This window comes from Ixodes scapularis, unplaced genomic scaffold (genome assembly GCF_016920785.2).
Source record: "Ixodes scapularis isolate PalLabHiFi unplaced genomic scaffold, ASM1692078v2 PGA_scaffold9__187_contigs__length_104089568, whole genome shotgun sequence".
Lineage (NCBI taxonomy): Eukaryota > Metazoa > Arthropoda > Arachnida > Ixodida > Ixodidae > Ixodes > Ixodes scapularis.
This window is the reverse complement of record NW_024609884.1, coordinates 84,842,381-84,855,985: the sequence shown is the minus strand read 5'-3', so window position 1 is coordinate 84,855,985 and position 13,605 is coordinate 84,842,381. Positions and strand designations below refer to the sequence as shown.

The following is a 13,605-nucleotide window of genomic DNA, read 5'->3' as shown; positions in this document are numbered from 1 at the left end:
AGCATATATATCCTATGGACATCCAAGGGACATCCAAGACATCCATGAAACTTATGGGGGCGTCGTGAGAAGAAGAGGACGGCCGAGAGAGGCGCGAGGGGGTGCCAGCCTGGGGCAAGCGCGAGAAAAGGAAAAGAACGTGGAGCACGAGGAGAACGCCAGGAACCGAGAACTGGAGCGGCCGTCGTATTTCCCCGTCACTCGGCTGCTTCAGGACCGGCGGCCAGTGGCCAGCGAGGACAGCCAGGCCGTCTCCCGGGCACGAGAACAAGACAGGCACCCAGCAACCAGAGAAATGATTAAAGCCAAGTTACGTTTACTTCCAAACACCCCGTTGTGCGATTTCTTGAGGAGCGAACGGAGCGCAGCCTAATCGGGCGGAATCAAGCTGTTGAGCGACCCAAAAACTTTAGGACACCCTGAGGATGTACGGAGGGCCGTGTGTGCTGTTAAGGCTTGCTTTTGAAATAAAACTGAGTCAACATAAAAAACACACACACACACACACACACACAAAAAAAAAAGAACAGCGGCTCGGGGAGACGAGGAGCTCCCGAGAGACTAGCGAGGAGGGAGGCAAGGGGGAAAGACGGAGAGAAAGAGAAGGAGAAGGGTACCGGAGAACCGAATCAGAAATGCTCAAACTGAAACCGAAACAACTTGACCGGAACCTGAACCAGGTTATGCTTCATGCTGTCTGCTGGGAGCGCTATTATAGCTGTCACTGGTCTATCTGGGTCGCTGGGGCCTATGGCAGTGTCCGCCCTTTCCCTTGTGTATATTACTCTATGCTAAAGCTGAGGGAGGGGGGCTGCCTTTTGTCTTCACTGCTCTCGTCGGCCGCGTTGGAACCTGAAACGCCGGCGTCCGGCGCTTGGCTCTCGCATTCTAACGCGTTCGACGAGTGCAGTGGAGGGAGACAAAGGCAGCCAGCTTTAGCTCGACCCCCTAATCGTTCCAACCAGAGCTCGGCGTTCTGGCGCCCCCTCTCATCTCCTCCTCTCCTTCAGTTTAGCGGCACATAGCTCTGTTTATACCCACTGAGAGGACAAGAAGCGCAAGGCGTTTATTTTGAGTTTCAAGGCACACGCGCGTTGCCTTGCGTTGGTAGTGCGTGTATGTTCCAAGCTCACGAGACGTCAAAATGTTATCGCAGGTGGGAAGTTAGCGCTGGAGGCGGGACAACTGAAAGGTCTCCTAGCCTTTCTTATCCTTTCAGTGGCTATAGTAAATTTAGCTTTGGCAATGCCAGATTAACCCGGTGAAAACACCCTGTAGCACGAGCTTAGCAGCGGCGCCCACAACTATCGCTGCCAGAGAATGCGCAGATCAAAGATATGCTGCCCGTTTATGGCCACGGTCCGCGCGTCTAGAGCACCGTTGAACACGAGGCTAGAGTCAGGCCTCGTTAACCCAGTGTTAAAGCAAATGCTTGAGTGTCAACGTCCTCGCACAGCAGACGGACGCCCAGTAACTGCGATCTACAGAGTGCGCCTGCAAAGAACAACGATGTTCAAGAACCAGCTTTACTCGTAAACCCGAACTCTATAGAAAATATTCACTGCACGCCATATTTGAGGACACTGTTTAGACTTTAGACCGATGCTAAAAACGAGGTCACATTAATAGCCTGCTAAGACCAGCAATCTTGATGGTGCGGAATGCACGTTGACAAAAACACTGTGGAAGCTCGCCATCAGCACGCGCTCAGCATTCGCGCACATAGCTATGGCCGCCAGTGAGTACTCCCTATTGGGACATTGAGCTGATATTCATAATGCTCATTATTCGCGCGTAGGTGGCGTTTTCAAGATCGGTGGCCGAGTGTGCTAGCAATCGCTACGCAGCTCGGGGCATGTAAAGACAAAGCGCAAGTTACGGAAGCCAGGCAGGGATACTGAGTTCAATACCCACTCCTGCCGGTATGGATATAGACGCTTTCAGGCAGCTGTGCATGGGCGCCGCCATAACCGACCTTCAATTTTCGTTTCCTCTTATTCCGTTCGCTTCACTTCACCATTGTCACAGCAGGACAGATTATTGCCACTTTAACTGCTACTGTGTCCTTCTCCCCAGCATAGGCTTCTCTAGAGGCTCGTCAACGCCCGCTTCAGTGGCTCGGCATCTCGGTAAGAAAAGAGAGGGTCGGCAATGGCGGATCAACCTGGCGCGTGTGTAAAGCGTCTATAGGGGGCATCGTACTGGTGAGGGATCGTGTATTAGCTACAGCAGGACACACTTTAAGGACCCTAAATTCGGAGTCGTACTGCACCGGTCTCAAAGCCCTCGAAGCAGAGGCACCAAGCACCAATTCAAGGAAGGGTTTTAGTCTGTCTAAAGACCCCGCCAACGAACAGTTTTTTTTCGAAAGCGTTTCTTCCAGCGTTGTCCTTCTGGGCGCACTCTGCTGACCCAAGTGATATTCCCCTTCCGGGCGATGTGGGGGGAAAGCAGACGCGCGGGCATGGCTCATAGAGAGCGCAGAAATCGTTCGAAGAAATGCAACGTTAGCGCAAGTCTACTCTGAACGCTTCGGAAGTGCTCGAACCCAAGTGCACGGGGCCTGGCTGTGGCGCCCGCTGGAAAGAAGGGCTCACGCGATCCTCTCCGGACGTCCGGTGCCACTGGCGGAAGCCACTTTGAGTTCCAGTCGTGGAAATGACACCGACGCGATCGATAAAACCTGTCCCACACGCGCCACGTCAACGCTCCTTCCGGGAACACTGAGACTCGTCATTACCCCGAAGCTCTCGCACCACACGCCCAGGTACTTGAAGTCGGTGATTTTCTTGTTGTCAGGCACTCTGATGGTGATGTTGGCCCCGCGGTAACCCTTCAAGGGGGCCGTGCTGGAATCGAAAAAAGGTTTGCCGTCAACGGAAGTCAGTCAGGACGTGGCGGTCACGTTCGCAATTCGCGCGTTGCCTCGGCCACAACGGGTGCAACAATTTCTGGGTGACTTCAGTAATATATTGTCTTATTTTTTTACTCTTTAATAACACATTTTCTTGGCAATTTGTGCACTGTTTATACACCTTTCCAGCGCTTTCCACCAGAACAAAAACTGCCGAGTCATTGGACTGTGGACCCGCGCAGTGCGCCTGATAGATGGCATGCTGCTCATGCTTACAAAAAAGGTAGAAGAAAATCAACATTTTTTAAAAATAATTAGTAAGATTTATTTAAATCGGTCTTATTTAATTTAAATCAGATTATTCTGAGTTAAATCACCGTGGGTAGAAAATAGTGATGCTTTACCACTAGATGTATATTTCAACGTGGCACGCACATTGACTGGTCAACGTAACCGCTTATACTGATAACAATACGAAAGAAAGAAGTAGTGTGAATATCAAGTACAGTTTAATTAACAACTTTTTATTGCTGCAATCCCTGTCATACGAGAACACTGGGAATGTCGGCTCATGCGCCTAGATATATGAGAAAAACGATTTTTTTTTTTGTCGTTAACGTGTCGTTTATTTCGTCTTTCGCGGCAACTTTGCGTAGATTGAAACTATCCGTTCCTCAAGTGTTCATCGGGGAATAAGAAAGGCCAGACGTTTCCATTTCAAGAAAGGCGGTATACATTGCGGTAAAGAGAAGGAGTTAGTCTCCTTTCGAGCAAAAATGGTCTTGGCGGCGGTGTACATGCGCGTCTCAATCGGAAACGCCCCGCGGGCAGAAACGGACGGAGCAGCGTCTGGCAGGACACCTCGGAATACCAAACCAAATGCTTGCCTGTTTTCTTCTGTGCGCAGCGCTCCCAAAGCCAATCTACGCGCTCAATAAGAGTCTAACAACGAACGATAAGGATCAATAACGTTTTTACTCAAACTACTCAAAAAGACGATTAGCGCTGGGGCACTTGCATGGGAACCGTCCATGTGTAGTGACCAGGCTCCTTCCGAGGATGAGACGGCTTATCTATAATTCAGCTTGCTCTGTAAGCTCTACAAAAAGAAAAAAAAAAGAAAAAAAACTTTGGCGTGCTCAACTATTCTAAATATACTCAGTTAGTCAATCGACGCGAGCAACGGAAGGGTCCCAGCGAATCACGAAGCTCAGAGGGCGCGATTGGACTTGAAGATTTTTTTTTGTGCAGGGATAGTGAAAGAGGGAAACGTCATGCCCATCGCCACTGCGCACATCGCATTGTTCAGGTCTAACCGTGTTTTGGTCTTCTACATTCGCTACGGTCCTTCCATTGACACTGGTGATTACCTGCCTAGTAATCTGCAAAAAAATGCATAAAAGCTTTTTTTTATATATATATAGAATGTAGGGGAATTGACATGTGGGCTTTCTCAAGAGTGAGGAGTAGACCGTTTTAGGGAAAGGTGCTTCTTTGACCAGCCATTAATAAATAACAACGAATATAACGATAACAGCAACAAGAAATAACAACCATCTCGATACACCTTGCAAAGCTGAGATGCGGCTCACAGCGATAACATGGCTGCCCGAAAATGCAACAGGAAGAAACACCGGGCCATCGTCATTTTATCCCCTTGTTGCCGTAAAAAAAAAAGTTTGTCCAAATTCCGAGCTAAAAACAACATTTTCGCGTAAAGCATGTCAGAACATTAGGCACCGAAAAAAAAAAAAAAAGAATAAATTAGTTTGTGTTAAGTCCTTATTTTGAACTTTCTTGTTCACTTTAGCCCATTGAACGGCACGGCGAAAAAACCCGAACACGCACCTGATTTCGCCACACCGCCGTCTACTTCTGCACAAAGCTTGGACTGCTCTTGTTTCCGCCGCCACGACAGCGAAGCGTCTCCTCAATGGTTCAGTGGATGCACACGCGAACGCAGCTACAGCGTCTGAAGCCAGCAACAACCGCATTTCCCAAATCGCGTCTACTAATGTCAACGCGGCAATGCAAGCCAATGCCAGACCGCGCTGGTGCGGGGGTCGCTTTAGCCCCAAACACATGAGCGACGGAAACGGGCGCCGCGCGGTGGTTTTCACAGCAACCGCCGCGGACGCTGTGACGTACACTCTAAAAAACGCCCGTGCTTCTACTTTCCCGCACAACACTCGGAGAGCCAGTCACCGCAACTTACGGAGGCAGCTCAGCGAATGACGATGCTCAAACATATGTTTAGACCAAAAAACGCAGTCTTAGTTGTGACATTAAAGGGCGGGTGCAACGATTTTAAGGCTAAAAGAATTTGCATCTTGTCATTTTTACGTTGTTTATAGTGTCCTGGAGGATAGAAACAACATCTCCTTCATTAAGAAATGTCGTGAATCCGCTGCATAATCGCAAAGCAAAAGTAGAGCTTTTTCCCCCGCCTCCAGCCGCGAGTGGCAGTCGAAGGAACTACTGCGAGAAGCTTACGTGAACTCGCTCGGTTCAAAGCTGCAGCATTGCGCCCGCTAATGTCAGCAGGGAGAGGGAGAGGAAACGTCTTCCGGGAGAGCACACCTTGAAGCTACACGGCACCCCGAATTACGTCACTAGGAGTGCGACCAGGTGGGACCCCAAAGACTGGGAGTGAATTGACGGGTGCGAGATATACCAATATTTATCTTTTTTTTTTTTTTTTTTTTTTTTTTTTTTTACACGACAACTAGGACACGCATGCGAAATCGGTTCGCTGCTCTTTACCTTAGAAGGGCCGGAGTGCAACTTCCACAAATATTTGACCGAAGTCCGAAAACTGTTAAACCCCCCTCCCCCCCCCCCCCCCCCCCCTTTTTCTTTTTTTTTTTTAGCGATGCAAAAGGTTACGCTTGCATTGCGTAATGTCCCAACTCAGATTGCGTTTTTTGGTCTAAACATATGTTTCGGCATCGTATTCGCTGAGCTGCCTCCGTAAGTTGCGGTGATTAGGTCTCCGAGTGTTGTGAGGGAAAGTAGACGCACGGACTATTTTTAGGGTGTGGCATGCAGCACGGCATTGGTACACGTCGCAGCGACGTCTGCTTTTGTCGTTCATGTGTTAGGGGCTAAGAGCAGGACGCAGCCGCCTGCTGAACCCTTGGCGGTTCCGGCGAGGCTTGGTGCAACGGGGTTTTAAGTCGGTTTGGAAGCGGCTTAAAACCCCGTTGCGAAAGCAACCCGTAAAATGATTAACATCGCAAGCCATTGCAGTCGCATTAGGTGTGTGTGAACCAATCTTTAAGCTTAGACTGCTGCTAAAGCTACAACCGCGAGCTAGCCTGTGCTTTGAGACATGCATTTCTAGTGCGAGCGCTTGTTCCGCGGAAGAACGCTTCAAAGCAGCGACCGCGAGCTCTCGTGCTTGTGGCACTGGCTGCAGTCTCAGCTTAAGGGGGAACGGAGTACAGAAGTTCCCAGATATAGCAGCTTCGTTCGATTTAGCTTCACCTCCTGCACCGGTGCAGAAAGGTGTAGGCGGTGAATGTCCGGTCGTTTCTCAGTACACATACGGGAAGTGCACTGCCCTACAGTTTCCTACACCGGTGCGGGAGGTACAGGGAAATCGAACGACGATAGCGTATGCCGCGGTGATAGCAGACTCCATTCGAAAAAATGGCACTGGCTGTTGCTGGCTTCAGACGCTACGTTGTCGTGCGCGTATATTCGCATTCGGTGCCTGTTAACAACGAACTTTATAACGCGAAAAATGATACGCTGGTGTGACGAGATTACCTAGGTATGTGTTTCGGCTCTATTCATGCGCGTTTCAATGGACGGAACCTGAACAAAAAGTGTTCTAAATAAGGACTGAACGCAGATCGCTGATTTTCTTCAGCGCCTCATATTTTGACGAGCCTAAAGGGCGATTCACGCACTTGGGTTGAGTGGGACAGAGTGCGAGGGTTGCTATGGCAACAGCTGCGTCAGCTCCAACAAAACCGGGTAAAAACCGGCTTTGTTGGAGCCGACGAAGCTGCTACCATAGCAACCCTCGCACTCGGTCGGACCCAAACGCAAGTGTGTGAATCGCCCTTTCAGTTTGGTTCACACACTTGCGTGAGTCCGACCGCGTAGGGGGTTGCTATGGCAACAGCTGCGTGTATAGGTTGCTATATAACGGGGTAAAAACCAGTTTTGTTAGAGCCCAAGCATCTGTTGCCATGACAACCCGTACGTCCCAAGCCCTTGCAGTTCCACTCCGTCGGACTCGACGGAAGTGTGGGAATCAGCCTTTACACGAAAAGCACGGTTTTCTGGCTATCCGGCGGTCAGATGTTTTCCCCTGGAACATCAGGCTAAAGATTGAAACAGCCGAAACATCAACGTATAGTTCTTTTGCTTTCACCTAATTGAACGTCTCGTGCAAGCATGATGAATGGCTTAGATTTGTCCTACGCGAAACGGATGGTTCCCACTCACCTTCCGGTTTCGTCGGGCAGGTTGGTACCGTGAGGGCCGGGCTCGCTTTCAGTGCCGACCTGGAAGTGCGCCGCTGGAAACAACATCGCCGCTCGGTGAGAACTCCGCTCGACGAGCCGGAGGAATGGTGGCATCCGGGTTTCGCAGAAAGCGACGTGATCTCCACGCAAATATAAACCCATAACCGCGTGTCGATATGCTGTATCAATGCTGCTCTGCGGTGCAGCACGTCTTAGTCACGCCATGACAGGTGCATCCCTAAATGACAACACTGAAGTCGACGGTGTCGCACCGATCATCCCTGCGCACTATAGCTCGTGCGGTGGAAGCAGCCTCTCAAGCTCCTAACCTTTTCTGTGTTTATACGTCACAAGTCGGACTCACTGGCCTTCCCTGGTCGCGCAAACACGACAGATTCGCAACATGATCCGTACAAAACAACGGATAGACAAAAGTACATGTCCTCCATATTGGATGTGGTGCACGGCGCCAGAAAACCACACTTTACTTCTTTTTTTTTTCTTTTTTCTTTTTCTGTATTCCTTTAGCCTGAAAAGAATTTTATGGACAACCCAAATTATCTCCAAATGTTTGCACCTTGCTCGCTTATTCTGTGGACCGGCTAAAAAAAAGTACAGTTAAGACAAATAAGATCCAAGCCGTACCAGCAATAAGCGGCCTTTCAGTTGGTCCCATATCCAGAGTATGTATACTCTATTTGGGGCTGAAGGGCCGAGCCATCGGGGTGCTATTAGCAGACTCTCCAGACAGCAAAGCTGCTAATCACCAAACTAAATTTTACGCTCTTTTCAGCCATCGCTACAGTTCTCATTTCGCCGGGCGAAGGCTATCATCCGCCATGTCCTTTCAACCGCGAAAAATGTCAGAAAAACAAACCTGGTGCGTCGCCATCGTAGTAAAAATTTGCGATGTAAAAGTTGACGTCATTTGCAGCGTATACGTCTCCCCTGACACCATGTGCTTGTGTTTTCAATGGGCCTATCTTGATGCCATGATAGCTGCCGAGCACTCCTGCAAGAAATTGGGCGTGATCAGCACTCGCTCACTTTTAAAACTGCCCCCTAATTATTTTATTTTTCAGTGCATGGTTAGATTGCACTAAAGTTTTGAGCGTTTCGCCTCACTATGCTTACAATCTGAAGACGTTCATTAAGTTATATTACGTTAGGTCTGCGTTCAGGGACACTGAGTATATGATATGTCACGCTCAGTGTCTGTGTGCATATCGTATGTCTGGGTTAAACCATGTATGACTTCGTCATTCGCCAGCATACCTCGCAGGGATTACCGAGCATGATTTGGGGGGGGGGGGGGGGGGGGGAGGGTAAAATGGACGCGAGAACATGTTAATCGATTACGCAACTCTTCGCTCCGTGTACGTGCGTGGAGTCTAGAGTCAGCACATTTTATCACACTTCCGATTAGTTCTGCTTTCCCGCGGGACAAATGGAGCACCAACCACTTCGGATTATTGAGCCAAAATTGCTGACAGACTCGAAGGAACGAGCAAAAATCAAAAGTACAATTATGATGCTACCTGAATGTATTACGTGGGACTACGCGTATATTACATATGATGACATATGAGCAAAACGTTACAAACAATAATTTAAAAAAAAAACTAAAAAACTGCCCGTGCCTATCGTTTCTCGCAGGACAAGTACAGGTCAATCCCCGCTATGCGGAGTGCAAGTTCGTCTGCTTCTTGCACAGGGGTTGCGATGATGTCAGCTACACCGGGTGAACGCAGTCGTATTCGATTGACGAGTGCAGCCTATCTTAAGAGACATTCCGGAACTGCACTGCCTTCCTGTACTTTCCTGTACCGGTGCAGGTTGGTGCCGGTCAATCGAACGATCTAACTGTGCAGGTATGAGGTCCGCTGCCACCGAGGCTGCCCGTTCATCAGCGCCGCGCCAAAAATAGAGCCTTTCCAAAAGTGGGCGCCATGAAAGAGCTGCTATACGACAATCATCCGAGTCTGCCATTGTTTGGGTACATAATCTGATGATGTATTTGGACACGAGGGCTGCGTCAGCGATCGGCGAGGACACGGATTCAATCACACTCTTCGTGCCCTAGAAATGGCGACCGCCATTGTGGCCTGCTTGGGTTTTTAAAAGGGGTCTATTCCAGTGCTCTCAGTAAGCGGGAAAGCTGATCCTGCTTTCGTCCTCGTAGCACGTGTTCGTTTCCCGCACACGTGCTCGTCCGCAGTGGTGAGCCCGTGCGGGGCTTCCTCAGTCGACCGCGGACCGGCGGCACCTGTTGCCGCGATCCCGTGCACGCCGAGCGGGCGCGCATCCTGCCGATGTGGGACGCCGGTGTTTGGAGCGCCTCGAGGGCGCGACGGCAGGTCAGTACACGACAGGTGTCGTGACCGGCTTCCAGTCGTGTCCCCCCCAAAGTGACGTGAAGCAACGCCGTGCGGGAAAGATACCAGGGCGACGTTCACGCACCCTGTGCCCGCCCGAGGCAGATCTCCGGGACTCTGCAATCGAATGGACCGTCTGCACCGTCTGCGCGTGTACGATATCCCGCAGAAAGAAGCCGCGCTATGCTTGTTTAGAAAGAGTTCCGCAGCCGAGTAGACGAAGGTGGCAGCGCACAGAAGGCGGCTATTGGAGTGGTCTCTACACGCCACTAGGGAAATGCACACATTGGCGAAATCATAACTTCGCTCTCAGAAAACCTGTGTGTCCACTATTTTGTTATTATAGAGCTCGGAGGCAGACATCCCTCGTGAGCAACGGAAGTTCAGATAATAGCTTCCTACGGGTAGCAACATTTTTTTAAACGCCGACTGCGTGACGCTGCAGGTTTTAGGAAGCGAATGGCGGCGCACAGCAGAAGACTGAACTGAATGACGCCATTTTGTTCCAGCGGAACGTGCTTTGTCATTTGTATGGGTTGTCGTTACAATTGTAAAATAAAGAATCAATGGACTTTAAGCGCAAAGACGTCAGTATTAGCAGCGGATGCCGAAGCTCATGAAGACGATCAGACGTGTGGCGTGCAATGTGGGCGAGGGCAATGAGCATGACGATTCACTTTCTCATTCTTCCTCCGCACATCGCAAACACCAAGGTCTAATTTTCGTCACTCGTTAGTATCTTTTAGTTGCTCGTACTGATTGGCTGCCCAAGTTATTTGCAGAAAAGTAAATAGTGTCTTTTCACACTTTCTTAATGGTTCTTATTCTGGTCACTCCATGAGATCACTATATGGCCACATGAGAGGTCCCTTACTAAACACCACGGTGAACCTTTTACGAGCGAAGGCTTTCTAGATCGTCATCAGACTCGTCACCCGCTTCGCTTAGAATCACTGAATGTTCCCAGAGTACTCAAACTCCCAAGCCTCGTTTTAAAACCGAGTGCCGACGCAGCAGTCGCGCTTCAACCCGTCTCCAAAATGGCGCCGCCCAGTGCGGTCGAAGCGAAGCGCGTACACAGTAAGGCGTTCGTTCTTGGCGAGCTCTTCAATCCACTTTCCTCGTCTGTGGCGACACTGGTCTGTTTTCATTAAAGTTCTTTCCTTCGTTCCGAGCGGCGCGTGACTCGCTCATCGCTGCCTCGTCTCTTTCTCTCGCCTCGAAACGCACCGAAGTCGAGTGTTAAGCGCCGTTCACACTCTTGTGACCGACTTCGACCGAGAGAGACCGGACCGGTTTTTAAGCCTTTTGCGACTTCTTAAGGGCCATACGCACATTCGCGTTTGAACGCGTTTGAGTGCGTTGCGAAGTCCTTGCGGCCAGGCGCGGTCGCTTGCGGAGCGACGCGCGCCTTCCCGCAACGCTCGGTAGCGCGACGCAAGCGAGTAGAGACTCGCTCAACTTTCCGAAGCGTTGCGGTGCGTTCGGGTGCGTTCGACCAATCAGAAGTCGAAAGAGGAGAGGGGATGACGTGTTCGCTCGCCCCACCCGGCCGACTCGGCGAGACGTATCCGGTTCGCCGTTCGCAGTGCTTGCTTTTTCGTTTTGGGGAGCGGTGGGGACTGTATTTTCCAAGGCTGCGATGGTTCAAGCCTGACAAAACATCGGGGAAGCCGGCGAGATTGTCCCAAGATCGAACACCGACGCCGTCGCCGTGCGCCGCCATGTTGCCTTGGATTTCGCTTACTATTGGTGAGCCACTAGCGACGATAGCGCGTTCTTATTGGCTCTTGACTGCGGTTGACTGCGTGTCAACGCAACTGTGCGTACAAGCTTGGCGCAAGCGGTCTTCGCAACGCAACGCGTCCGCTTGCCGCTACGGAACGCACCGCGCTCAAACGCGAATGTGCGTATGGGCCTTTAGGACCGGATGCGCGGCAGCGGAGCTGGTCGTAAGAGATCGCAAGAGGCTTAAAAACCGGTCTAGTCTCTCTCGGTCGTACTCGGTTGCAAGAGTGTGAACGGGCCTTTAGGCTTAGTGTCTGAGGCGTAGAGATTGAAACGCAGCTCCAGCGCAACCGGAGCGAGCATACGAGCCGGCAATCTTCTTGGGCGAATCAGATTAGTGGATACTTGATATACAAAAAAAAAAAAAAAAATCTAGGGAAAATCAACGCACGTTCCGTTCGGTCCTTGTACGGAGTAAAGAAATCGCGCGACTAAACTGTTGGATCCACAGCAAGCATTTATACCAATAAGACCCGTGGGCGTACTTTCCCGCGGACCACCGACAGAGTCCTCACTTACAATAAGTCCAGTGAGGAGGATCCCACCAATCCTTGTTCGCTCCTCGGTGTTGCAACGTAGAAGACGTCTCTCGCGCTGGAACCTTATCTCAGGTTCATCCTCCGCTGTTAAACAAAAACGCAGATCTCGACGATCGGCATTACGCGCGATGCGCCGCGCGCAAAGCCGACGTTATGGGCCTTGCCTCTTTGAGCGGTTTATGGTTCGTGCAGTCCTGCTCCTTCGCGAACGTAACGCAAAACTATAAAGCGTTCCAATGTTTACAAATCGACAGCCTAGCGTGGGATCTCCACAGCTCAGCAAGCGCATGTTCGTCCCTTCGGAAAGCGAGCTAATCACGCCGAAAAAAGGCACTAGCCTGAAGCTATTTTCTGGAAAGATCTCTAGACGCTTTCAGGCAGCTGTGCATGGGCGCCGCCATAACCGACCTTCAGTTTTTATTTCCTCCTATTCCGTTTATTTCACTTCGTCACTACCATTGCAGGCCAGGTCGCTGACTTTTCTTCTTTTTTTTTTTTTTGTTGTTGTTTTTGTTGCTTGGTTCTCCTTAACACTGGCCTTTGTCGAGGCTCGCCGACGCCCGTTTCAGAGCCTCGGTACCTCAGTAACCGCTCATCCACACTGGAAGCGGATCCGCGTTCGCAAAGCGGTTGCGAGCGCGGTTGTATAAAGATCCTGTGCAATTGCACGCGCGCTCGATGCCATCGATTGCGCGTGCAATTGTACTGGATCGTTATACAACCGCGTTCGCAACCGCTTTGCGAACGCGGATCCGCTTCCAGTGTGAATGAGCGGTAAGACAAGAGGTGGTCGGCAATGGCGGCCGTAGTCTGGCGCGTGTGTAAAGCGTACTGCCGCCTACCAGCGGTAACCGTTCCAAATCAAAAACTTAAAGGAGCTGTGCAACAATTTTTGTACTGTGCACAAATACCGCTTAAAACGGATCCCTAACGTTAATGACCTATGAAACACGCGTTCGTTTTTCACCCCACGCAATAGAAGTCCCAGAAAAAATTTTAAGAAAAATGAGCGGCGTTCGCCCCCTCAACTCGCAGCCAGAACAAGCGGCCACGTGATCTGGAGCCGATTCTATGCCACCAGTGTTGATCATAGCCACGCGCTGGGGTTGGCAAAGCACAGGACACGCGCTGAGTTCCAGACATTGTTATGGCTCGGCTCTTGTCGTCGTTGCAGCGATTGGACACGGGTCACAGCCCGAATGCTTCTCGAGCTAGCAATTGTCACGAGCCCAAGTCGAGTGCCCACGCAATGCTCGGGTCCAATCTATGAACCGCATTCAAATATCGTCACTTGGGTGTATTGCGATCCCCGAGTTACGTCATCAAATTTTGCAAAGGAGAGATTGAATGAAAATGATCGCTTTTGTCCTTGAAATTACACCGCAACAAAGGAGTTTCTTGGTCAATGACGTTGCGTGTGAGTATCCTTGAGTCCCAGGTGTGCCAGTAAGCTCGGGTAGAGAGAAAAACATTCCAATTGAATATTGTTGCACAGCTCCTTTAAAAGAAATGACACTTTGCAAGCGCGTTCGTCGAAGCCTTGTTTTTGTTGTTTTGAATCTGTTGTGCCA

General features: G+C 50.5%; 1 protein-coding gene across 1 annotated transcript in view; it reads right to left on the bottom strand.

The window, feature by feature from the left end:
• LOC8043831 (protein Skeletor, isoforms B/C) overlaps positions 1-13,605 on the bottom strand; it is a 50,960-nt gene that overhangs the window by 19,417 nt on the left and 17,938 nt on the right. Inside the window, exons 3-5 of the mRNA XM_029972390.4 lie at positions 8,210-8,344; positions 7,313-7,385; positions 2,741-2,849 (exon numbers count right to left, since the gene is read on the bottom strand). Coding sequence (XP_029828250.3) covers positions 2,741-2,849; positions 7,313-7,385; positions 8,210-8,344 — 317 coding nt within the window. The remainder of the gene's footprint in view (positions 1-2,740; positions 2,850-7,312; positions 7,386-8,209; positions 8,345-13,605) is intronic.